The sequence below is a fragment of the Python bivittatus genome, unplaced genomic scaffold, assembly GCF_059951505.1.
Source record: "Python bivittatus isolate LINGU-HERP-01145 unplaced genomic scaffold, Pbiv_v1 ctg000080_np1212, whole genome shotgun sequence".
Taxonomy (NCBI): Eukaryota; Metazoa; Chordata; class Lepidosauria; order Squamata; family Pythonidae; genus Python; species Python bivittatus.
Window position 1 is genome coordinate 89,873,653 of NW_028277035.1, and position 25,621 is coordinate 89,899,273.

The following is a 25,621-nucleotide window of genomic DNA, read 5'->3' on the forward strand; positions in this document are numbered from 1 at the left end:
GCACTTACTTTGGGGTAATTCTCACTGAACTCCATGAATAGGATTGGACTACTAGGGAATGTCTTAGGGAGATTTTGAATGTCTTAGGGAGATTTTTCTTTGGCCAGGAAAGAAAGGAAAGGGCGGGGAGAGAAGAAGGAGGAGGAGGAGAAGGAGAAGAAGATCTGCCAATGAATAAGAACAAGGGACAGGGCTGAAAAATTTTCATCTGCTTTTTGCTCAATTTTGGGTTCATTTTAAGGGCAACAGTAGGCGTGCTTTGCCACATGGAGGACCTGCTCGGCCATTCCCACCCTTACACACACCCCAAACAAATAAAAATTCCATTGCTGGAAATTGGCCTTTCCTACCAATTTTCAGCAATGCCATGTTTGAGCTTTGGAAGTCATGTCTGGAACTTATATACAGCCCATGCATTGTGCATTGTTCAGGGAATGAGGAAGAATAATTGCCGTCCAAGGGTGGAAGGGAAGCTCAGGTATGACAGCAATTTTTCAGTACAGTGCAAAAGCCACAGTTCTTGCAATCTAGACAACAAGAAACCAATGGGATTTTTATTTCATCTGATGGATTGTATTCTTGTATCACCAACAGAAACTCTCCTATGCTGTCCAAGAAGCTTTTATCCAATTGCACGAGAAAGGGATCATCTATCGAAGCAAGCGCCTCGTCAACTGGTCATGCACCCTCAACTCAGCCATTTCTGACATAGAGGTGATTAATGGAATAACTTACTTCGTGTATCAGTATTTGGCTAAGTGATCCAGATCTCATGAAGCTTCCTGTCCCCTTCTTCCCAGGTAGATAAGAAGGAATTAACAGGCCGGACACTCTTGCCCGTCCCGGGCTACAAAGAGAAGGTTGAATTTGGGGTGCTGGTCACCTTTGCTTACAAGATCAAGGACTCAGGTTTAGTATGCAGTTCTTGGTTCAACAGGAGTTAGAATTTGGAGTCTGACTCTTGGTTGGCTCCATTCATCCATGAACCTCCTCCGTTTTCCTTGATAGATGAGGAAGTGGTGGTGGCAACCACCCGTATTGAGACGATGCTGGGAGACACAGCAGTTGCAGTCCATCCCAAGGATCCACGATATCAGGTAGGGAAAGTATAACACTGTCGTTTGGGTTGGGACAGGCAGCCTGGTGACTTCTCAGATGCTTTGAACGACAGTTGCCCAAACGCCTGATCACCCACTGAGCCAGCAGGGGTTAGACAAGGCTGTGCTAGGTTCTCTGGGTGAATGGCTGCCATACTGCAGAAGGGGTCAAGGTAAAAAGCTTTGGAAAGGAGGGGGGGTTGAAAATAAAATTTTAATATTACTACTTTTAGTTAATTTACTAATTTAAGTGTTACATTTCGCTAGACAGACCCAAAGACCTATGCACTGATGCCCACCTTCTCAGGTGTTTGTTAAGTCCCAGGTTTAGCAATTGAAAATAAACAGATGTATGTGAACGAAAAAAGAAAAGAAAACTATCCTGTTCTATACACCCACACTCCTACCTGACATTTACATGCCAATCATGAGTCACATACAGAGAGAGAGAGATGGTAGTGTGGGAGTGGTGGACAACAAAATCTGCAAAGTGGATGCAAGAGCTTCAGACCTTGTACCTATGGAGTTATGGAGAACCAAGGGCATGCTCTACAATAGAACCTGATTTTTCCATGGTTGGCTGCTTCCTCTCTGTCCTTCCCAGATGCATCATTCAGTATGCCCAGATTGATTAAAGCTGTGCTGGTTAAGAATTCAGGAAGTTGCAGTCCCACTGCACCTGGAGAACAGCAAGCTAGGGAAGGCTTCCTGTTGCTATATTCATTGCCCCAAGGATGAACAATGCCAGAATCAAATGAACCTGTTTTACCCAGCGGAGCAGAGGGCCATCTTGAATTGTAGTGTAAAAGTAGAATTCAGATACAGGATAGCTGGAGACCAAAAGCTCTGAGTAGAGATTGGGTGTTGTAACAACAGAAGGAGCATCAGAAAAGGAAGATCCTTTAAGGACTGAGCAAAGGGTATAGGATGCAATAAACTGGAAGTTGCAGTAGATGATCTTATCAGACTGTTGTTTATCTAGATGATTTTGAATTCTTCATTAAGTCTCTTCCTTTGATGTGCTTTCTCTTCTAGCACTTGCATGGCCGGGAAGTCCAACATCCCTTCACGGGACGGCTGCTGCCCATTGTCTGTGATGATTTTGTAGATATGGAGTTTGGAACTGGTACGTTCTGGGCTGGTGTCAGGCAAATGCAGTGAGTCCTATTTGAAAGGATAGAATTGGTGGTGAAGAGCTTCAGTGGAGAGTCTATGGAGAGGGTGGAAAATGATGTGTGACCTAAAGCAGTCAAAGTACAGAAGTGGGTGAGAAAACCCTGAATAAAGGAAGTGTAAGTCAGGATTAATGAGAGAAGAGTCAGAAGGAATGAAAATGGGCAATCATAACTCAGCATTCCCCAACCTGACTCCCTTGGATGTGTTGGACAGTTGTTGGAAAGATGTGGATTTCAACACATCTGAAGGGATCAGGTTGGAGAAGGTACCCAGTAAAGCCTTCCATGAAAAAAGAGAAAGACATCCAGCAAAGCTTTAGATCTTCAGTTGTTCTTTGAATCAAAAAGTTAGGTGTGGAGTAACTTTAAAGACCACAGATTCTAGAAGGAAATATCAGGCCAGAACATGAATTGGAATGATCGTGTCACCTTCTTGCTACTTTCAGGCGCTGTAAAGATCACACCAGCTCATGATCAGAATGACTATGAGGTTGGCCTGCGTCACGGGCTCGACTTCATCACAATTATGAATGAGAACGGCTATCTTATCAACGTTCCTCCACCCTTCTTGGTATCACTGGGATGCATTGGGAGGGAAGGTGGAGTTCAAAGGATCCCTTTAGTCTTCTCTCTGTCTTCATTGATTGGGATGGGCTTAGTCTTAATTGAAACAGAAGATCTAGTATATAAGGGATGTCTTTAATTGGTGCTAAGGGATTGGACATAGGTGACCTTTCTGTGTCTTCCAACTTAACAGCTGCATCATTTTCATCTGCTTCTTCTCTCCTTCCAGGGCATGAAGCGTTTTGAAGCCCGTCAAGCAGTGCTGGAAGCTTTGAAGGAAATGGGGCTCTTCAAAGAGGTGAAGGACAACCCCATGGTGGTACCAGTGTGCAGGTGAGTAGTAAGTGCCAAGTAAAGCAGCCCTCTCAAAGTTGTTCCAACCATAATTCCCAAGGATTCTCAGCCAGCATGGCTGAAAGCAAGATAAGACCCTCTCCTGTTCTCAGTTGGTGGTTCAGTCTTCGTGTGCAAAATGATGCCTTTTTAGATTACCACTTTAGGAATCTTAGGAGTAAAGCCTTGTACTTTCTGGGTTGTAGAAATAGCTGAGGGGTTCAGTCCCTCACGCGACCGCAAGTTGTATGTAAATATTACCTGGATGCTTGTTTCCTTTTGGGGGCAAAGTGCTTGAGTTGAGTGGGGTTGGTAACTTCAGATGCTCCTAGAAACAGCAGATTATCCAGACTCATTCCAGTCAAGTTTCAGGCAAGTTTGGAACTGAAAGGGTCTTGATCATCAAATGACAGGTAAGCAGCTTTGGGCCAAGAGTGAGTGACAGACAGAAGGAGACCCTTCTGATGATTGAAGTTCACTTAATGGCTTTGAATATCTTTGGTCATAATATCTTTCAGAACCAGCTCTGTAATGTGGGAGTTAGGGAATCCCATTCTGCTGTCCTGTTCCAACCTCCAGAATTAATTCTGGCAAGCAGCATGGTTAGACTATGGTTTAACCCCATGTCACTTATAATCATGGGGTGCCACAGGACTCTTACATTGCCCCATCTTCATGTTATTTAAGCTGCTGTGTGAAGCCATGTGGAATTGGGTCCAATTAAAACACATTGAATCTTCTGATTTAGCCAAGAGAACCATCTGCCTGCAAGGCCTCCAGTTAATCTATTCCACGGTCAAGGTTAATTCTCTTGATTCCATTATCATATTGCCTTCCCATCTGGAGGGAAGGAACTAAACAGGGTGTGTGTAATTGGAAAGTGGAAGACTGAGAAAATAGGAGGTGAAAAGTCTTGTTTTCCTTACGCAGATTGGATGGGTAAAAGGGCTTTCCATGTGGAGAAGGATCCTGTTGAGCAAGAGGAAGCACCATGTTGAATTGGAAAAGTGTCCACCACTCTGTAAAGGGTGTACAGGTAGTCCTCATTTAGCGACCACAATTGAGACCAGCAACTTGATTGTTAAGCAAAGCAGTCGCTAAGTGAAACCACCACCACGCTTATGGTCTTACTTCAGCTTTCCTTTGCTTTACAGACCTGCAAAGGTCATAAATGTGAGGATTGATTGCAAAGTTATTTTTTTCATTACTGTTGTAACTGCAAATGGTCGCTAAATGAGGACTACCTGTAATTCTATTCTAACCCTGTTATTTTTCCAGGGTCTCAGCTAACTTTCTTTTTGGCTTTCTTTCCTGATGTTCTAAGCCGCTCCAAAGATGTAGTGGAACCCCTGCTGAAGCCCCAGTGGTACGTGTGCTGCGACACAATGGCCCAGGCTGCAGCTGAAGCCGTGCGCCAGGGTGATCTACGCATCGTGCCAGATTTCCACCTCAAAACCTGGTTCAATTGGATGGACAATATCAGGTGAGGTACTTACATATCACCTACTGCTGTGACACTACTGGTTCATGCACCCCATTATGTGATTTGTTTGGTTTTTGGCTCAGTCAGCTGTGTGAATCCACCTGTTGTCCCTTAATATTAAAGAGCTACTCTGGCTCATTCAGGAAGTGGTGATTAAAAAAAAAAACTGGGTTTTTAGCAGTGTGTCAATGTGACTAATGCATATCCAATGATTGGAGGGACAAAGGCATTTAGACACATTTGTCTAAACATCTTGATGTTGCAGTGCAAGTTCCCCCTCTTTCATATGTCATTGCAGTGTCCTCGTGTGCATACAAAATGGGCAAACCTTGCATTGCAATGGCCCAACACCGCTTTTGTCATGTGACATGTCCTGCAGATGTCTTTGAACGGGGATGTAAAGTATTGGAAGAAGCAAAGACCAGGGAGGAGAGAAGGGGGAAAACAGTGAAGTCACTGCAAACAGGCAATGGAGTCGGGTCTGGAGTGGGACAGTGTGGATTCCTAATTTTTAGGCAGGTGTCAGCTGTATCTTCTTCAATATTTTGCTTTCCAGCCACAGGGTTGGGGGTTTTTTGCATTTTTTTCACCCCTGATTACATGCAATAGAATCATACTGTTCGAAGGGGCTATTTAAGCCGTCAAGTGCAGCTTCCTGCTAAAAGCAGGAATTTGAATTAAAGCAGAATGAAAGAAAGAGAGGGCTGTCCAGCTGGAAACACATTAACCTCTGTAAGTCCTAGATTTGACTATCCAACCATTCTAATCATTTGGATAATCTCCTAACATTCAACAGGAATCTGTCTTCCTGGGCTTTTTTATTGTTTGTTATTGTCGTGTTGAAAGTCCTCCAGTTTTAATAGGTATACCCCGCTGAGCTTTTGGGAGTACAGCAGCATAGAAGAGTGGGTAGTATAGAAATAAAACAATAAGTTAAACCCACTGTTTCATGATCCGTACTCTGGGTCAACAGAGAATATAACTTGACCATCTTCCATCATGTGAAGTTCTTTGAAGGGTTCAGAGAGTGCTGTAGATCCTCTTGGTGAAGATAGGAGAGGACAACTGTATCATGCATCAGTATTTTTTAGTATAAGTCCAATCTTGGAGTTTTTTATACTATGAGTTGTAGCAGTGTTTCTCAACCTTAGCAAATTTAAGATGCGCGGACTTCAACTCCCAGAATTCTCCAGCCAGCTGGAGCTGGCTGGAGAATACTGGGAGTTGAAGTCCTCGCATCTTAAAGTTGCTGAGGTTGAGAATCACTCAATTATAGCTTGGCATGTCGTGTTAATACTGTCAATTGTGACTCATTTTCCAGTTAGCAAATTACATAATGTTAAATGTAATGGTATATCCACATTTTGGCTGTTGCTACAGTCATTCCAGCTTCTTCTTCACCTTTTCATCCTGCCTAGCTTCTCCACGAAAAGAATAGTTTATTTGTATGCTGGGTTTCTTTTTTCCCTTTTCACTTATATCTGTGTGCTGTACAGGGTCTTATTTTTCAAATAGCTAAAACATTTAGTAAGGTTGCAATGCAGCTTTGCTAACGCTTTCCTTTTTCTGTAGGGATTGGTGTATTTCTCGACAGCTCTGGTGGGGCCATCGTATTCCAGCATATTTTGTGACTGTTGACGACCCTTCTGTGCCAGCAGGAGAGGTACGGTTCCTGGGCCACTTGGCACAATGCTGGTAGAAAGGGCCTGACTACCTAGGAAAAGAAATTTAATAAATAGTTGGGATATTGAAGTGTAAATAGAGACATCCATGTGTTCTCTGAACTCATAGAGAGGGTAATAATGGGGGAATGGTGTTGGCCAAGATTTTTTTTTCATTCTTTTCACTTAGTCTTCCAGATGAGTCACTGAGGACTAACATAACATAGTCAACCTTTGTAAAATTAATTTAATTTCCAATATTGCAATGCAGTTAACTCAAGGATACCTAACTCTTTCCTTTCTTCCTTGAAGAAGGATGTTGAGGGTGACCAAGGACGGTGAACCATGATGGGTATTAATTTTTTAGACTCTGGGTGGCTTATAAAATCCAGAAAACAATATATGTTTAGTTTTGAGATTTTTAACATTGAACAAGGCTTTTGTTTAATGGGTTATTTACCTTCCCACTGTGAGAGGAAAATTATTAGTACCCATCAGTATGTTTTAATGTTAGTTTTGATTACATTTAATAAAAGCCAAGCTAGGTTTGATATGGCCTTTAGGGCAATAACAGGAAATAAGTAAACTTGCAAGACTAAGCAAACTGCTGATGGGAAAGAACGTGACAAGAACAAATGGAACAGGGAAGTATGGTAAAGTATGGTAAAGTATGGTAAAATTAGCACCAAGGAAGTTATGATTCAGTTGCAAATCCTGGGAGTCATGTCTGTGGTTTGTGGTTTTTGAGGATAAAAGGGATTGCAACTAAGGGGTCGGGACCACTTGGTCAAGCTATCTTGCCTGATAGCTTGCTCATGATGGTCCTCATTGCAATGTGAATCTAAGTGAGTACCTTGTATGCTATTGGTTGAATTTTATTTGCTTATTATGTTGCAGGATGTGGATGGCAAATATTGGGTGAGTGGTCGGAGCAAGGAAGAGGCAAAAGAGAAGGCAGCGAAAGCCTTCAACGTCACCCCGGATAAAATCTCCCTCCAGCAAGGTAGGGAGATTGGAACTGGGGGCTGTGTTGGCAGGGCAATCATGAAGCAGTGTCCACTGCAGCCTTTGTATTGTATTCATTGAACTGTGATAGCCATGTAGTGTGATGATGATCATTTTACCCAACTCAAACTGTAGCATTTGCCCTTTACAACGATCCTTCCTTCCTTCCTTCCTTCCTTCCTTCCTTCCTTCCTTCCTTCCTTCCTTCCTTCCTTCCTTCCTTCCTTCCTTCCTTCCTTCCTTCCTTCCTTCCTTCCTTCCTTCCACAAAGGCTTAAGCTCTTAACAATGCTGTTTCCTCCTTAGGTTGCTTACCAGATTCTCCTAGTTAAATCTTCTGACCTAGAGATCCCAGCTTTCCCTCTATTTGTTTCCTTCCAAGATTAGTCAGACTCTTCCTGGGTTCTGACCTTGTTAAGGAACCTTGACCTCTCCTTGGCCAACTCTCACCAGCCTCCATGTGATTCTAGTCCAGGGTTTCTCAACCTTGGCAACTTTAAAACATGTGGACTTCAACTCCCAGAATTCATCAGACAGCATATGCCGGCATATGCTGGGTAGTGAATTCTGGGGGTTGAAGTCTGCACGTCTTAAAGTTGTCAAGGTTGAGAAACCCTGTTCTAGTCTGAAAAAGGGGTTAGGTCTTATTCGCTAGCTTCTTAAACTATATATAACCAAACCAAATTCTCCATAAAGTGCTCTTCAGAGTCTCAGTCAAACACCTTTGCCAACACTCTCTTGGTTTGAGCTCTTGTAACTGGAGATGCTGCAGCTTAAACTAGAGACCTTGATCCAGACATAGCTTCAGCATTTGAAGTACTATCTCAACATCATCTCTTTTCTTCTCTTCTCCACCCTCCATATCACAAACCTTCTATTTTCAGCTTAACTCTAGAATGCTTGCAGAACAAAAGATCACCCTGCTTTTGTGCAGATGGGGTGGGATGCAACTCCCAGAATTCCCAGCCAACCTAGTTGGGTGACGCAACCCAACATCTTTGGAAAGTAGCAAGGTTGGGAAGCAAGGCTGTGAAAGACACTTTTTTAAGCTACTTAGAAGTTAAACATGGAATACCAAACGTGACCCTAATCTGTTTCCCTTGTGCCTTTCTTGTGTCCTGCTTCCAGATGAGGATGTCCTGGACACATGGTTTTCCTCTGGTCTGTTCCCCTTCTCCATCTTTGGGTGGCCCAACTCAGTAAGTAAATGTGAAGTGAGGATGTATGTCTATTTGTTTGCTTTTCAAATCTTGCTGACCCTTTCCAACTTGTTCTTTCAAGAATGAAGATCTTCAGTTTTTTTACCCTGGAACTCTCCTAGAGACCGGACATGATATTCTGTTCTTTTGGGTGGCCCGCATGGTTATGTTGGGCCTCACGCTTACGGGGAAGCTGCCCTTCAGAGAGGTGAGAAATGAACATCCATTCCTCCCAGGCAGTATGAGGTCTCCTCCACTTTTGCATCACTCCTTGTTGTTGTTGTTTAGTCGTTAAGTTGTGTCCGACTCTTCGTGACCCCATGAACCATATTGTGCCAGGCCTTCCTGTCCTTCACTGCCTTCCTGAGTTTGCTCAGTTTCATGCTCATTGCTTCAGTGACGCTATCTAACCATCTCATCCTCTGCCGTCACTTGCATCACTCCTGGCTGTGGCCAAATCAGGGAAGCATTAACTGCAAGAAAGCAATCTTCTGTGTGCTGTAGAACAGGCTGTCTGATCTAAAAAACAAGGAACTAGTTCTCCTTGAGGCAGCATGAAAACCTTGAGCCAACTAAAGCCCAGAAACCACAGGATAAGGTTTGTGAAGGTAAAGACTTCACTTGAGTTGAACTTAGTGACGATGTGGACACCACCATATGGTTTTCTTGGCAACTCTACAGGAGGGGTTTGCCATTGTTTTCATCCAGGATGTTTTTGGAGTTCCCAGTCTCAACAGCCCTGATATTTGCCTTGTGGTCCCATCCAAATATTAACCAGGCTCAGCCCTGCTTAGCTTCCCCTTGCTGGGACAGCTTTTCAGATGTAAGCCCAGCTGTTTATTTAGCTCTTTATTATTGATTCTTACTTCTGTGCTGATATTTGATGTAATTTTCTGCTCTTGAACTCATGAAGAGAGGAAACAAAAACTTGCTGAAATTCCCAGCTACGTACCTAATTGTTTCTGAGCTTTACTGAAGGTCTCCCTCAGGGTTAGAAACTTGGTATCTTTTTTTTGTAAAGAAGTTGCAGTTATACCACAGTTATAGTCTGCCTGTTTTCAGGGCCATATGTGAGCACATGTTCTGAGTTAAAAGGTATCATTGTAGTGAATGCTTGATTCAGCAGACCTTGGATGTAACAGACAAATTTGTTCTTTGCACGTTTGTCTGTTAAATCAATGTTTTATTAAAGTAACACCATTTACATCAAACAAGTAATTGCACAGATGATGTAAATTGATGCAAATGATGTAAATTGAGATTTAATGGACAACCTCTACTCATGAATGGTCTGTAAACAAACAAACAAAAAATACTACATTGGATTATTTCTTTTGCCTCTAGGAAAAACTCTGTGAGGGTAGTTTCTTGTGAGCCTGGGGAACTGAAGATCATTTAATATGCTGTGATTTACTGATTTATTTTTTTAAGGGAGAAGATTTACATATATCTTCTTTAATTTCAGAAGAAATTTGTGCAAAATGAAAGCAAACCTTCAAAACCTGGCTGTCTCAGGCCATAAGAAATTATGCTGTCCTGATGCATGTAAGACAGCTCAGAAACACGTGCAATTGCTGTTCATAAATGTTCATGCTTACCCCCATGTTTGGAGCTAATGCTTGAAAGATCAAGGATCAGACCTCTCAGATTAGTTGCCAAACTGCATTGCCCAATTCCAGTCCACCTCAAAATTAAACAGCTTTCTGTGCTTCCTTTTCAGGTTTACCTTCATGCTGTCATTCGAGATGCCCATGGCAGGAAGATGAGCAAGTCACTGGGAAATGTCATAGACCCCTTGGATGTGATCACCGGCATTACTCTGGAGGTGATCCATTGTTTGTGGGCTCTTAGCTGGTGGCCAAAAGATGGAGCTGCAAGATGGTTTAGCTTCCTGTTGTGGTTGATGGCGAAGAGGCCTATCTTTCCCCTGAGAATGTGAAACTTGGTTCTTTTTCAGATCAGCTGGGAACATTTGAATGGTTGCAGAGAGAAGCTTGGGCTGGGCTGAAGGCAGCAGTAGTCAACCACAGCAGCAGCCAGGCCTGTGTTTCTACTTTGGACCTAAGTTGTTGTGGCCTCTCAGTTGCTGCAGAGCTGGGAGGATGTGGCTGATGTTAGCTTTGTCACAATTCAGTAGGACAGGCGTGGGCAGGTTTCTTGAGGCTACTTTGTTTGACCTCCAAAGGCTGCAAGGAATGTGGGCAGGGATATCCTAACATTACTAGGGAAAATCTCCTCCTCCTTCTCCTCCTCCTCTCCTGCTGTTTGCTTGGTTGGATCAGGGGGATGTTAAAAGATGAAATGAGTCCCTTAAACCTTCCCTAGATTTAAGCCCTCAATGTTGTGTATGAGTCTAATTTTTCATCTTTAAGAGGTGAAACTCTCTGCAGTGTTTAAAGCACATATTTGTCCCCTACCACTTCCTCAAGAAGGGCCTCTAATATTTCCTTTCCCCATTCAGGGTTGCTGTGGGTGGTTTGCAACAAATGCTTCTAAGCTGTGAAAAATGTTTCAAGGCTGAAATATTGCAAGCTCAGAATGGACTGCTTGAACCCCACAAGGAGTGTTTCAGCCTCCTTGGAACTTCTTAGCAGAAAAGAAATGTTCTAAGCTTGCAAAAGGGGTTGTTTATTGCTCGGAACACATCCGACAAAGTCAGCATCAAAACACTCCCTGCGAGCTTGGAACATCAAGTACAGAATGTTCTGAATGTGAAATGTTCCTCACAGGTGAATTTCAAGGACCTCTCCAGTATTGGAAAGCTGTGAGCTTATTCCTTCTGGCAGTGGAAAGTTTGACTGATGCTACTTCTGGGGCTATAAAAAGGGTGTGCCCAAAGTCAGGCCCCATAGACAATTTATTACAGAAATTACATTAAATATTCAAATGGCTTGCCTTATTTTCTGAACAGTTCTTTACTGGCTTGCCGCTTGACCTTTGAACGTTCCTAAGTAAATATTCTCTGATATTTGCTCATTCTAATGCGATGGTCTCCTTTAGATTGTTTATTGGCCTGTGGGGCCTGACTTTTGATACACCTTGTATATATACAGTGGTACCTCTAGTTACGAATGCCCCTCCTTATGAATTTTTCAAGATATGACCAGCTCCGGCCCCAAAAATTTACCTCTACTTGCGAACTCCGCCTCTACTTACGAACCGGATCCGCGGCCATTTTCCCTACTGCCACGCGGTCGCGGCTTCCTGTGGGCGAGATCGCAGTAGCAAGGAGACGTTCGGTGAGGCTTGTGGTGCGTTTTGTGGCGTTTGGAAGGTTTTTGTGGCGTTTGGAAGGTTTTTGAGGTTTAAAAATAAAATGCATATGTTTCAGAACTGTTTAGCCGTATTTACATTGAACCTTATGGGGGAAATTTACCTCGGGGTGTGACCAAATTCAGAGGGTGGATTAGCCATATTTACATTGAACTTTATGGGGAAATTTGCCTCGTGGTGCGACCAAATTCGGAGGGCGGAATGGATTAACCGTATTTACATTGAACCTTATGGGAAACTTTACCTTGACTTGAGACCAACTCGAGTTGCAACCAGAGTCACGGAACGGATTAAGTTCGTAACTAGAGGTACCACTGTATATTGTTTTAATATTATCATTATGCTTGCTTTTATTGTTTTTAACTGAACTTACAGAGGTTGGGATGTCATTCGCAGTTGGAACAGTAAATAAATATTTTTGTCCTCTTGCTGATAGGTGGATCAGGATATGGTCAACCTGGGCAGGTTCTTCAGTCCCTAGTGGGTTTTGGGGGAGGGGGGAGAGAGAGAGAGAGAGAGAGCAGACAATGGCCCTGCCCCATCTTGAGTGCATGGTCAACATGAAAGTTGTGTCTGGATCTCTGATACATTTGTCCAGGAAGAATTTTTCTCTTCCTGTCCTTCCTCTTCCCCACCTCAACCCAAAGACCAGCCTTTCCTAAGGTAGTGTTCCCAAGAGGTGAGGGCTGGAATTTCAAGAGTTGTACTCCAATATCTGGGGAGCACAAGGTGAAGGAAAGCAGCTGGGGTCAGAAGGCTGGACTTGGTTTGACCCAAGAATGGAAGCCTTGCATGCTGGGTCAACCAACATGTTCTGAGTAGACTTTGGAAGGAATTCCTTTCTTCTTTGAACATTTATCTTTATTAGTCTCCACAGAGTTGGAGAAAGATCACAAAGAAGGGCAGCAACCTTCCATTCTACATTGCTACATCTTATGAAAGACCACCATTTTTTTTTCTCTCTGTCTCTGTAGGGCCTACATGCTCAGTTATTAGACAGCAATTTGGACCCAGTTGAGCTGGAGCGAGCAAAGAAGGGGCAGGTATATATTTTTCTGTTGTCTCTAATCTTTGTTTCATGTTGATAAACAACATACAGATGTTCCTTGGCTGTATCAGGTTTGGCTCGCTATGGTGTCTGTGAATATATTTCCTCTTTTCCTCAGTAGCTTTAGGTTTAAATAGGATTCATATGTCACACAAACACACTCATCCAGAATATATTATTTGTGTTTCAACATCTTGGCTGGAGGTCAGTTGAATTACCTGTTTTGGATTTGACACTTTGAGCGTAAGGATTATATATATTTTTAGAGAGAAGGCTTTGAAAATGAAGCAAAAGACTTCTAAGATGTCAGATGTGTGTATCGGTGCTTGCTTTGCAGAAATCAGATTACCCCAATGGAATCCCAGAATGTGGAACTGATGCCCTTCGGTTTGCTCTCTGTGCCTACACATCTCAAGGTACTTTTTCTGCCTCCACCTGAGACTGTGGCTCAATTTTGTAATGGAATTCTTAGCTTTGCTTTCATGTTGGCTTCTCTCATAATGTCCCTCTTTTGCTTTTCTCTCTTCAGGCCGGGATATAAACCTGGATGTGAACCGGATTCTGGGCTACCGCTATTTCTGCAACAAACTCTGGAATGCCACCAGATTTGCCATCCGTGGTCTTGGGGAGGGATTCCAGCCACCACTCAGCCCAGAGGTAAGTCTGTTCTTTTGGGTTCTCCTTTTCCATTTCCCCCAGATATTCATAGAGTGGCCATCCATGGTACAGAGCATTTATTATTCTGGGTTAAAAGGAGTTCTTCCTTACTAATCAGACTTTGTTTGTTGCAGCTCAGTGGCTCTGAGAGCCTCATTGACCTCTGGATCTTGAGTCGCCTGAGTCATGCCGTGGAGTTATGTGATGTGGGATTTCAAGCCTATGACTTCTCTGGCATCACCACAGCAGTGTATAATTTCTGGCTGTATGAGCTGTGTGACGTCTACCTTGTGAGTGAGACCTCTGCGCAACAGAACTCTCATTCTCCTCATCTTGGGAGGTGTAATATTTCCATTATATCTGCTTAAAACTAATGCACTATTGCACATAAGGTGTAATGCCTAGAATAATTTCCCAAGCTAGCGTTTCTTGGATAGGATGGGACTACAGCTCCCAGAATTCCTAACTAGCTGGGATTCTGAGAGTCATTGTCCCATTATATCTGGGAGACCCCTGGTGGGGTGAAGGCTATCTTTGATTTTGATACTGAGCCAAGTTCAGAATCCATGCTTAACCATTAAGTTGATTGGATTATGTTGCAATGACAGATTACTACTATGAATTCATCTGAGTCTATCCCACAGAGTTGTTCTGAGACTATAACACTGTTCTAAGCTCCTAATGCTAAGGCAATGCAAAATCTAGTAAACATTTAAATGCATCATGAAACCCAGGTTTGAATTTGATTCTTTGCCTGGTCATCATAGGTGACACAAATGTTTATGCAGGTGAGTTTAAAAGGTTGGCAAGAAAGTTTGGCTCATTCTGAACTTCTTTCATTAGCCTGTTTGATATAAAACTTTAAAAAAAAACCAAAACCCAAGCCTGCTAATAAGTTAGTAGCCAGTGTTTCAAAGATGGGTGCAGAAGATGGGAAAACCCTCTTTGAGATGGTATGGAAATGTAGGCTACTCATCTCTGAATGGGCTTTTACATGGGATATGTAAAAGATACATAACAGAGTAGGGCAGTTAATACATTCAAATACAAGCAGTCCTCACTTAACAACCATTCATTTAGCGACCATTCGAAGTTACAGCAGTGCTGAGCAAAGGGGCTTAGAACTGGTCCTTGCACTTAAAACTGCTGCAGCACCCCCGCGGTCATGTGATTGTGATCCAGGTGCTTGACAACCAGCTCACACTTATGATAGTTGCAGCGTCCCAGGGTCACATGATTCCCATTTGCGACCTTCGCAGCCAGCTTCTGGCAAGCAAAATCAATGGGGAACTGTGTGATTTGCTTAACGGCCATGGTGATTCACTTAATGACCATTGCAAAAAAGGTTGTAAAATCAGGCATGACTCACTTAACAACCCCCCTGCTTAACAACAAATTTTCTGCTCCCTATTGTGGTCATTAAGTGAGGACTACCTGTACTGTAAATACATGATTTTAGTGGGCCTATTTGCTTGGCTGTGTAAGGATCACCTTCTACATTTTTATTCTCTTTTTAATTTTCCACTTAGGAGTGCCTAAAGCCTGTGTTTGCCAGTCCAGACCAGGTTGCAGTTCAAACGGCCCAGAAGGTTCTTTACACCTGCTTAGATGCTGGTCTTCGCCTTCTCAGCCCTTTCATGCCTTTTGTCACAGAGGAACTGTTCCAGCGGCTGCCCCGAAGGTCCCCTTCCTCTGATCCTCCCAGCATCTGTGTCACCCCTTACCCCACAACTGAGCAGGTAATTGGGCAATGGAATCTGAAGCTTGTGGCTGGCAGTGGGCGAGCACACCCTGGGGAGGAAGCCAAAGGTTATCACAGAAGCTCCTTTTGAAATAAAGCCTAAAATTCACACAATGAAAAGGAAAAGCACACAAATTGGGTTCCTGCAAAATCACGATCACAGGTATGACCAGAATGAAATAGAATGACAATGCTGGAAGCCTTGGCCGTCCACCAGTATGATACTGAAACAGGAAAGCTAGCATTGAATCTAAAGAGGTTCTTCTGATTAGTCCATTTCATTTTGGTGTGATGCTGAAATTAAAATTAAATCAAGCTGCTCATTCTTCTGTCTTCTTTCAGTTCCATTGGAGGAATGAAAATCTGGACCACACCGTTGAATTCATGTTGAACATCATTAAGGCTGTGCGTTCTCTCCGGGCGGACTACAACCTTACCAAAACCAAAGCTGACTGTGAGTTTTTCACTGAAGGCTTTTCACTAATTAATGAGAAGCTATGAATCCAGTTTTGTCTTTGGCTGAGCTGGCTTGAAATTCTGGGAATGGCAGTGCTGCCCAATCTGGAAGGCATTCGTTTGGAGAAAGTTGTGTGCCTGAAAAATTAAGATGTGTTAGCAAACCAGGCCAGCTGGCTGGACTTTTGGAAGTCGCTTAGCTTGAAGAATCATTGGAGGAGATGGAAGATCTTTAGTATCCATGCAGTTACAAATATTTTCCCCAATATTGGTCTTAGGTTGGCAGAGGGATGGAATAATGAATTTAGTGGTTTTGAGATGGGCCCAGTAGTTTGCAACTCCTCAATTCAATGTCTGGAGCCACCAGTTTCTCTCCCTTCAAGAATGTGCTGCTCAAAATTACCAGTTTTCCATGGCACATTTTTTGGGTGGTTTCCCCACCCCTGGAAAATAAAGTGCTAGCTTAATACTTTGTATGTAGAGAGCTGGAAGCCGACATGTAGTTGCAGATGTCAGAAGTCAAACATTGAACACCAAAGGAGTAGAGACAGGGATTTATTTCTTCGCATTTGCCCCTTTGGCACTTTGATCTGTTGAATTATTCAATGAAATGATGCATCTGAATAAAGAGTTAGACCACCTGGAAGGTAGAAGTTTCTGATTTCTTGGCCTTCCTATCCCCAACAGGCAAGGCTGGAATTTTTTCCCATCTGGCCTTCAAGCCTGGGCCTTTTTGAATGGTTGGGGGAGTTTTACAGGTCTACATAGAGAAGGCCAGTAGGAGTTTGTTCCCTCCCTCATCCTTCCTTTTTCCCACTCTCCTTATAGCCTTTAAGTCATCAAGCGCTGAGTCTGAAAATGCAACCTCCAGTCACAGACAGGCTGCCTGTCCTTAATCTTAGAGGTCACGACCAGACCAGGAAATTAACTCCACAAGAAGGCTAAAATAACTTTTATTGAGATTGGCTAGCATAATAGAATCTTGCAAGTCTGATTGGGCTGTTCCTCCTCCTCCTTCTCTTCCATATAGTTCAGTGAAGTAGGGAGGTGTCTGTCTGAGCTGCTTCTGAATGTTACCTGGCTGTTCTGGACTTAAAAAAGATTTCAGCCCCTCTTTTGCAGAGGCAACAACTCCTGCATATCTCTGTCAAGATCTTCGTTGCTCTCTATAATGAGGCTGTAGGGGACAATATACAGGAAAGCAGGACAGCCAGTGGGCACACACTCCTCTCAGTTTCCCTGATGTTCTTCCTTTGTTCCTCTATTTTCAGGTTACTTACAGTGCCTGGATCCTGAGACAGCGGAGTCTGTGACTTGTTGCTCCGAATACATCCGCACTCTTTCCTCCTCCAAGCAAGTGCTGGTACTAGAGCCTGGTCAAGCACCTCCCTCTGGCTGTGCTGTAGCAATAGCCTCTGACAAATGCACCGTCCATCTTCTGCTCAAGGTACTGGAAAACAAACAGGCAGCAAAATGGTGACCGGCAGTGGAGAACCTTAGTTTTGGGGAGCAGATTTCTTTTTTTCCTACAGTAGAGACAGGGAGTCCTAAAGTGGGTGGCTCACATTTGCTCTGAAGGCAAGGCTAGAAGATTCTGATGGAGCTTCAGAGAGCTCAGTCCCCAGTTCCAGCCCTGCCTCACGCCAGTAAGTCCATCCTCCTGGCACTTGCGCTAGCCATCCACGTAAGCAGGTCTTTCTGAGTCATCAGCCTTTCCTTTTTGTTCTGAGTCATCACCACCACTTTTTGTTCTGGTGTCTTGCCTTACTTGATCTTCCTTAGTAATTAGAACAAGAAGGCTCATGGCCAGTAAATTCAAATCCAATTATTCACTTTTATGAACCTGTTGGAAGATCTGGGAGCATTCTGGATTCTGCCAGCCTATGGAGGAACATTTTCCCATACCATCAAAAGGTTGGGAAGCTAATGTGTTTTGTTCTGTAACATGACATCAGACTGCCATGACCTAAAGATGGTCTTGCATATCATTAGACATAGAATTCACCAGCACCCTTCTGATATCACTTTATTTCATCCCCCACAACGTGGTGGGTGATCAAACACAAGGTAGTTCTGAGGGCCACTAATCAGCTAGGCATCCAGGTGATTGAGCTGGGTCCATGAGGTAAGAGAACCTCATCTGGGGGAGATGGGTGGCATATAAATTTAATAAATAAATACGTAAATAAATACATTTCATCTACTTCACTGCTTCCAAGAGCAGGGAATGGTATGCCATCTGGACAAGGCAAGTCAGCCTTCACCTTCAATATCACAAGTTTGGGATGGAGATGCTGAGATCCCTGATGGAGTGCTTACAAAAAGAAAATGTCCTGGCGTTCCACTGGAGGCCTGCCTACATATCCCAGTGTTGCTGAAGTTCAAATACCAGAGATTTAGCCACCATTCTAGGCTTTTCCATATGGGCTCTTGTCAGCTTCCATGGTGTTCAGGAAGATGATGGTGACTATCATGGCTCACCTCAGATCTCAGGGAATCCATGTATACCCATAGCTAGATGACTTGCTGATCCAGTTCTTTCTCAGCAAACAGGAAAGGAAATTGCTGACTGGAAACTCCTTATAGACTTTTTGCATGAAACAGAAAAAAATGAACGTATGATTTATGGTTTTGATGATTAGACAGACTAGATTATAGAAAAAAGAGAGTTATTTTGTAACCATCGAGCAAGAGGTAAATTTATAATTGTACTTATAACTGCCGTAAAGAAGATTGGAAACTACTTCTATCTTTTTTCTTTCTTGTCTATTTTTCCTTTACTTTTTTTCCTTCCTTGCACTTTTAGCTTTCTCTTTGATTTTTCTTTTTCTTTTCTTTTTCTCACTTTATATTAGTTGGTATCTTCTTTTTAAAAAATCTTTAATTAAATTATACCAAAAAAAAAAAAAGGAAAAGAAGAAAATCTGGGTCACAGTGTAGACCTTCAGAAGGGCCTGGGTTCTGAATCAAGAAAGATCAGAGCATCCTTGAACCAGTACAGAACCTGCAGCACCTGGCCACAATTCTGATCACTGAAAAAGAACTGGTCCCCACACCAAAGAGGAGACCATCCAGCTGGTAATGTCAGCCCCTCAGAGTAGCTACAGATCTCATGACACTCTCATCAGCCTCCAAGACCAGATGATTACCTCCATAGGCAGTACTATGGTGAGATTCCACTCCCATCCTTCCAAGGTTGGTCCTCCCCTTCCAGAATTCCATAGCCCTAAGATTCCAGAGAGGTCTGGCAATTCCCATGATGGTGAGGAGCTCCCTCAAATGGTGGTTCTCAGAAGCCCTACCCAAGGGCTGGGATCCAGGCTGAATTGATCCCCACCCACGGAATCTGGATAGAAGAGATAACCCAAGATACCATCAACTTCCTGGAGCTACATGCAGCATGAATAGGTCTGGGCAAGGTCCAGGCTCTCCTGAAAGTCCAGCGTGTCTTTTTCCTAACAGACAACATGACCTGATGACAAATTCTTACATTGAACTGAGGAAAATGTAAAGCCTCTTATGGTAGGACACATCAAGGGTATCCAAAACATGACAGTAGGCTGGCTCAGCTGCAAAACCCTGAACCCCAGTGAATGGAGCTTCAATCCCAAGGGATTTAAACATGTTGTCTTCATCTTCAGAAGACCAGCACTGGAACGCCTAGCAACTCCCATCAATTCCAAGGGACAGCAATTCATCTCATGCTGTCTCACTCAGGGAACAAAGGCAGCACATCTTCAGTGTCATCTGAGGTCCTGCAATCCGTGTCAGACTCTTTCTTTGTCCTCTGCAGTAGTTTCCATTCCTCACCATCTTCTGATTCTGTATAACCTCTCTCAGTTTTTAAGAAGAATAAACTAAGCCAAGGAAATATGTGAGTTTAAACTGACTTACCAGCACGGTATCTTGTCCACAACTCTTCCAAAACATCCCGAAAAAGGTTTCCTTATTGCTTTCGAAGGCTTTTGCAGAAATGGTGGTAGCACTGAGGAATTTGCACATTGACAATATGATTGATTGATTGCATTTATATCCCACTGCAATCTGAATTAACTTTCAGGTTGAAGTGGGATACATCTTGCTGGGAGTCCAGTAACACTCAACTCATAGTGCATTGTCTGTCTCTCTGAATTCCCCTGGCAGGGCTTGATTGATGCTGAGAAGGAGATAACCAAACTGGCAGGGAAAAAAGCTGAGCTGCAGAAACAAATCCTGTTGTTGCGTGAGCGTATGGACAGTCCAGATTATGCTGCTAAGGTACCAACCAAAGTCCAGGAGTTGGATGCAGCCAAGGTAACTCGTACAGGATTGGCATTTGGGGCCCTGCTCTGCCATAAGTCAAGTTAGGGATGATGCTCAACCCAGTGCATCAGCTGTGGGTGCCAAGATATCCACCAAATTTCTCAAAACTTCCCATTTTTGTTTCTGTTTTCAATTTCTGAAATCACCATGATCATAAGATATTGAGAGGTTTTAGCCAGTTGGGGACCCCGGACTCAGGACCAGAAAAGGTTGCTGGTTCCTTCGAAAGATCCTATGTTGGGGATGGACAATTTGGTGACCAATGATCACTTTTAACATTGTGGTGCTCACTTTCCTAAAATGTGGTGGGAAGGGGTTTAGAAGGTTTCCGAGTTTTACTTTCCTTTTAACCTGAGACACTTATTTTAGGCATTTACCCTGTTCACATGTTTTTCACCTAAAAAAGGCAGGAAACATGGCAGCTGTTGGTTTGAGGGCCATAGGTTGCCCATTCTTGGTCTGCATACTTCTTGAGGGAATTGCAGAAAGACACTTCAGAACAGGAATGGGAGGTCTGATACAGATGCTTCCCCAGCAAATCTGTCTTGTGCATTTTTTTTCCAGCTGAAGCAAAGTGAGACAGAACTGCAGAAGTCAGAGGAAGCTATTGAGAATTTCAAGAAGATGGTCTGAAAATACATGGAGCTGCTCAGATGGGCCTGTTCTCCATTTGAGGGTTGGGAAAGAAACCTTTGAAAGCAAGACAAGAGGACCTGTTTCTGTTCAGCTGTTCTTAGTTCATTATATTTTCTGTGAAGACATTAAACTATTTTGCTCAGTTAGAAGACTGAATTATCACTGGTGTTGCAGAAAGGAGACAGAGTGGCCTCCAGCAAAGATTGTCCCTTAATCCTACTCTCAGTGTACAGGTATGAATGAAGTCAGTGTCGCAGAGCCATAGAATTGTGGAGTTGGAAGGGGCTATAAAGGATCATCTAGGTTGGCTGGGGAAATCCACACAACTTAAAGCTGCCAAGGCTGAGAAACACTGCTCTACCTGACCTGAACTCTAACTTGTCACAATCTAGCCTACATGGCCTGATCAATGATGAGGATTCAAGTTGCATCTGGAAAGTCTTGGTTGTCCTTTAGACTTCACAGATGCCTTTGCAAATGTCATTGATTCATCGATTGATAATGTGCCATCAAGTCGGCTTTGACTCCTAGCGACCACATAGATACATGTGCCAATGTAAAGACTAGCAAAAAATATTGGGCAATAAATAAATAAAGGGCAAAAATTGGGAGATTTCAGAGCTATTTCAGCTTTTCCACTTCCTCACTGCAGTATGGTTGTGGTTCAAAGTTATGTATTGAACTGACTGGGGTCACAAAATTGATTTAGAACAAGTGTGCATGGAAAGTATCCTCTCCTACTGTCTTCCCTCCAGATCATATCCATCTAGCGCTTCTCCTAATGCTGTATAGCAAAATAGGCTTTATGTTTGGCACCAGTTAAATTTTATCTCTAAACCTCCTTCAAAAAGACTTTATCTGGTTCTGTGCCTTTCCTGCTTTAGCAAAATTGCCAAGGTTGTTGGCAACTATCTAAAGACAAAAGCAGTTATTTCCAAGCACGATTTTCACAGAGTTCTCTTTAGTAAGATTTATGGAGAAGAAACAAAAATTCCAGCACCAAATTATTTCTCATTCAATACCAATACATCCCCAGATATGCTGAAGCAGAGGTTTTGAATTTCTTCCTAAAAGCTCTCCTATAATCCAGCAAGGAAGCAACTCTTTCCATGGATAATGGAGAAGCTTGGAGCTGGTGGTTTACATTTAGTTTTTGCAAATGCTCTTATGCTGCTTCACTTGTTTTAATGCTGAGTAGCCCTATTTATTATTATGAATGCTGAATTACATCACGGTCTCTTGAATCTCTATCAGTATGGGGACCAACCTTTACAATAATGGATCTGCTGACCCATTTGCAGTTGATCAACAAAAAGATCTCCAACTCTTAGTGGTTTAATAATAGGCGTTTCATTACCCAACTAGGCAACAACATCAGTGCACTGATGATGTTACCTAGATGGGTAATGAAACATCAGCAAGCAGACAACCAAGCTCAGAGAGCACCAAGGACTCCACAGTTCAACCCTGAGCTACAGATAGGTTTAATCATAGCAACAGCAGAGCAACCCTGATCAGTCTTAAGTCATACTGCTGAAATGTTTCAACGCACAGGGTAATCACAAGCGTGCTTTGAAATGGCAAGCTCTCCTTTCCATTGGTGTGGTACTCAAGACAAATCTCTGTGATGAGGATCCATACGTTTGTGGGGTATTGCTTTGGAGAAGCAAATTATCTTAATATTATCTCAATATTCTTATCTCAAGGTTTGAATAAAGGTAAGTTTGAAGTCGGTGGTTCCAAGCTAAGCCTCTCTAGGTACGTAGTAAAGACGCCCTGAGTCTACTGGTTATGCCACATCACATTCATTGCTCTGGGACATGCACTGAGTGCATCTAAAATCATTTCTGCATTCTGATGTTTTTGGTTTATTAAATAATAGCAAAACCAGACAAAAGGGAAAGGAATACATACACAAACACACATAAATAAATACATTTTAAAATCAGCTTTACACGAAAGAAAATACTGGAAGTGAAAATGTGATTTTAAAGAATAAAAATATAGGATTTTTTAAATTAAAAAGACATTGTAAGAAAAAGCCTTCTAATAGCCCCCCTCTTCCCCCCCCTTTTTCCCCTAATTAGTATTTAAATATTTTTAAACTATGCTTTGAACGTCTACGATTATCGTTCATTTCTGTTTAGACGGTTTTAATTCTTTTTTAAACAGTTTCTCTTTTTCTTATAAAACTTAACTCCTAAAACCATATTCTACGGGTCTTAACTTGCCTCGCTGTATAATATGTTGTCTGTAAGGGTGCAGTGCACTGAAGTAATTTCTCAGGTCCTCAACAGTGTAATGTTTCCTCTTTCTCCTTCCCTTGGAGCATCTTCTCACAATGCCAGCTGACGATGTGAATGTTTTTTGAGACCAAGATACTGGGGGTGGGGGTGGGCGAGGGTGTAGGTGGATTTTTCATGATTTCATGATGCATAAACTTTTTTTTCCCAGTCTGCTTTGTGTAGCTTTGCTGCTGATGGTCGCTCAATGCAAAGGCCCCATCATGGTGATTTCATGGAATGAAAATCATATGAAAATATGGAAGGACTTTCTCATGGGAGAAACTTCTCAGTCTAGCACAGTGTTTCTCGACCTTGGCAACTTTAAGATGTGTGGACTTCAACTCCCAGAATTCCCCAGCCAGTCTAGCTGGCTGGGGAATTCTGGGAGTTGAAGTCCACACATCTTAAAGTTGCCAAGGTCGAGAAACACTGCGCTAGCCTCTCACCCCTGGAGTTTCCTGATGGTATCCCATCCACATGTAACCAAGCCCAGACAAGATTAAACTGAATGCTATAATATTATAGCAGAAGAAGATTTTCAAGCATGGTTCTTGAAACTTGCCTCCAGCCTAGGTGTTAAAAAAACTTGGCATTTCTATGCTCGCTCCCCAAGTAGCCAGAATTTCTGGATTGCATCACAGTCCTGCTAAACTTCATTATCTGAGTAGCTCGGATATGTTGGATCCTAAACTCCCTGCCTTCTAGGTCCTCAGCTGCTGTTCCAAACCCGAGATTCTTATTTCCAACCTAATCCACTCCCACTCAAACCTACATCCCTGAAGTGATCTTTTGGCATGACTCAGTTCTGTCTTCTGAGCCAAGACTCCACTTAGTTCATTGTATTATGGAAGGTTCTTTTCCTGCAGGGCTAAATTTTCTCTCTTGTGGATTAGTCACACGGCAGAAGAGCAAACAAGAGTCTGTCTGGACTAGGACATATTTTTCTCTCTGTGCTTTCCCAGACCGAAATTTTGTTCCTCCTTCAATGGCTCATCTGTTCCTTCCTCAAAGTTACGTCCACCTTCCTTTACAACATCCAGCAGGATCAGAAAGCCAGTTCTGCAGGGCAGGCTGGCAGGTGGAGAGCACCACCAAAGCTCTGTGTTTTTGATGCATTTAACAGGCAGAGCATTGACTGCACAGTTCGTGCCACCATCTTGACTTTTTTGACTGCCCCCTGGGGATACCCGAGCTATCGCTCCCTCTGTCTGCTTTCCTCTCGGCTAAAAGCATGAATGAAAAGTGAAAGTGTTGCAATAAGGTACACCTGTGTGAATCAGGAAGGGGTGAGACAGATAAGAAAGTAAAAAGCTATAAATGTCTGTGAGCCGCTCTCTCTCTTAGACACAACCACACCTTGCTGGCTTGACGGGCACGGTTACAATAAACATCAGTGTAGTTTAGAGAAGGGTGTGTGTCTGTGTGTAGATCCTTCCCTTTCCCCGCTCTCCCGCAGACTCCGGAAAGGAGAGGAAGCCCGGTGGGTGATCGTCCGTTTGGAAATGGCTTTTGGGACTGGGGAGAAAGAGGAGTCTGGATCGCTGGGAAGAACCCGGGCCGTAAAGGAAAGGAGGGCGGCGGGGAGCGCGAGCAGGTGCATTCAGCCTGACCGAGCGGCTGCGGCGTTCCTCCCGCAGGTGTCGGCTCCGCTCCCGGGCCATTAAACCCGGGAGGAAGGCGGGGCGGGCGCGTTTTCCACACGGGGGGGCGGGGGGGCGCGGGAGAGAGCCAAAGCCACCCCCGCCGAGTCCTCCCCCGCCCTCCGCTCACGTGTGCTGTAATTATAGCCCGCGCCTGCAGCGACCTCCCTGGATGGCAAGGTCCTCGCGCTGCTCGCCCGCTATTCCTAGAGCCGGCCCGCTGGGCGCTGGCCCGGGAGATCCGGGGCTCGGGCCGAGGGGCGCCGCCGCCCGAGCGCGCAGCAGCGGGAGCCCCAGCAGAAGCCGGAGAGGCAGAGGTGGCCGGCGCGCTCGTGGCCGGCCGGGCGCTCAAGGTGACTTCTGCCCCACCCCGAGCCGCTCCTGCTGCCGAAGCCTTGGCTGGTGGGTCTGGCTGAGAGTTTTGCAGAGGGCGCCTCGGGGAAGGGCTGTTTGGGGGCACGGGGTGGGGGCGGGAGGGCGTCAGGTGGGGGAGAGATTGGGGGATGCACCTGGGTGGCTTGAAGTGGCCTTCCCGGAGTGCCGGTTGGGGATGATGGGAGCCGAGATCCAGCGCGCGCCTGGGGGGTCCGGGGTGACGGAAGGGTGGCCTCGTGTGAACGAGCGATCTTTTAACGCAGCGCTTGTTCCCTGGTTTACAATCTGGGTCCTCGGTGCTCAAGGGAGACCTTTGAGAATAGATTGCTTGCTCTTCCCTCTATAAAGCTACAGCAGTTCACACGCTGCTTTCTTCTTCTTCTTCTTCTTCTTCTTCTTCTTCTTCTTCTTCTTCTTCTTCTTCTTCTTCTTCTTCTTCTTCTTCTTCTTCTTCTTCTTCTTCTTCTTCTTCTTCTTCTTCGTTTGGAAACACTCCAAAAGCAGCCGGTGTGTCACTTTCCTTTTAAGACAAGACCAGATGCAATCTACTTATGGGTCAGCCCCCCCACCCCCCAATTAAAATCAGTACCTTAACCCACATTGTCTTCTATACACTACTCATTTTTATTTCTGGAAAGTTTTTAGTCAAAACGTGTATTATGCAATAAGAGTTTTTGCTGTAAAACTGGACT

General features: G+C 43.8%; 2 protein-coding genes across 4 annotated transcripts in view; both read left to right on the top strand.

Annotated features, from left to right (window-relative positions):
* The window catches only part of VARS1 (valyl-tRNA synthetase 1), a 35,038-nt gene extending 13,791 nt beyond the window's left edge, over positions 1–21,247 (top strand). Inside the window, exons 11-31 of the mRNA XM_088134649.1 lie at positions 595–714; positions 801–909; positions 1,009–1,097; positions 2,133–2,223; positions 2,719–2,843; positions 3,066–3,169; positions 4,494–4,652; positions 6,225–6,315; positions 7,211–7,316; positions 8,446–8,516; positions 8,599–8,724; positions 10,237–10,341; positions 12,764–12,832; positions 13,175–13,253; positions 13,367–13,494; positions 13,629–13,784; positions 15,024–15,233; positions 15,578–15,689; positions 16,963–17,138; positions 19,835–19,984; positions 20,558–21,247. Coding sequence (XP_087990775.1) covers positions 595–714; positions 801–909; positions 1,009–1,097; positions 2,133–2,223; positions 2,719–2,843; positions 3,066–3,169; positions 4,494–4,652; positions 6,225–6,315; positions 7,211–7,316; positions 8,446–8,516; positions 8,599–8,724; positions 10,237–10,341; positions 12,764–12,832; positions 13,175–13,253; positions 13,367–13,494; positions 13,629–13,784; positions 15,024–15,233; positions 15,578–15,689; positions 16,963–17,138; positions 19,835–19,984; positions 20,558–20,626 — 2,445 coding nt within the window. The 3' untranslated portion in view covers positions 20,627–21,247. The remainder of the gene's footprint in view (positions 1–594; positions 715–800; positions 910–1,008; positions 1,098–2,132; positions 2,224–2,718; positions 2,844–3,065; positions 3,170–4,493; positions 4,653–6,224; positions 6,316–7,210; positions 7,317–8,445; positions 8,517–8,598; positions 8,725–10,236; positions 10,342–12,763; positions 12,833–13,174; positions 13,254–13,366; positions 13,495–13,628; positions 13,785–15,023; positions 15,234–15,577; positions 15,690–16,962; positions 17,139–19,834; positions 19,985–20,557) is intronic.
* A 3,084-nt stretch (positions 21,248–24,331) lies between these two features.
* Positions 24,332–25,621, top strand: part of VWA7 (von Willebrand factor A domain containing 7) — a 40,669-nt gene continuing 39,379 nt past the window's right edge. Inside the window, exon 1 of one of the 3 annotated variants that reach the window (XM_088134652.1) lies at positions 24,332–24,394. The gene's annotated coding sequence lies outside the window, so the exon portion shown is untranslated. Of the gene's footprint in view, positions 24,395–24,686; positions 24,957–25,621 lie in introns of those variants that run through there. The other 2 variants (XM_088134651.1, XM_088134650.1) reach the window with 2 other exon arrangements.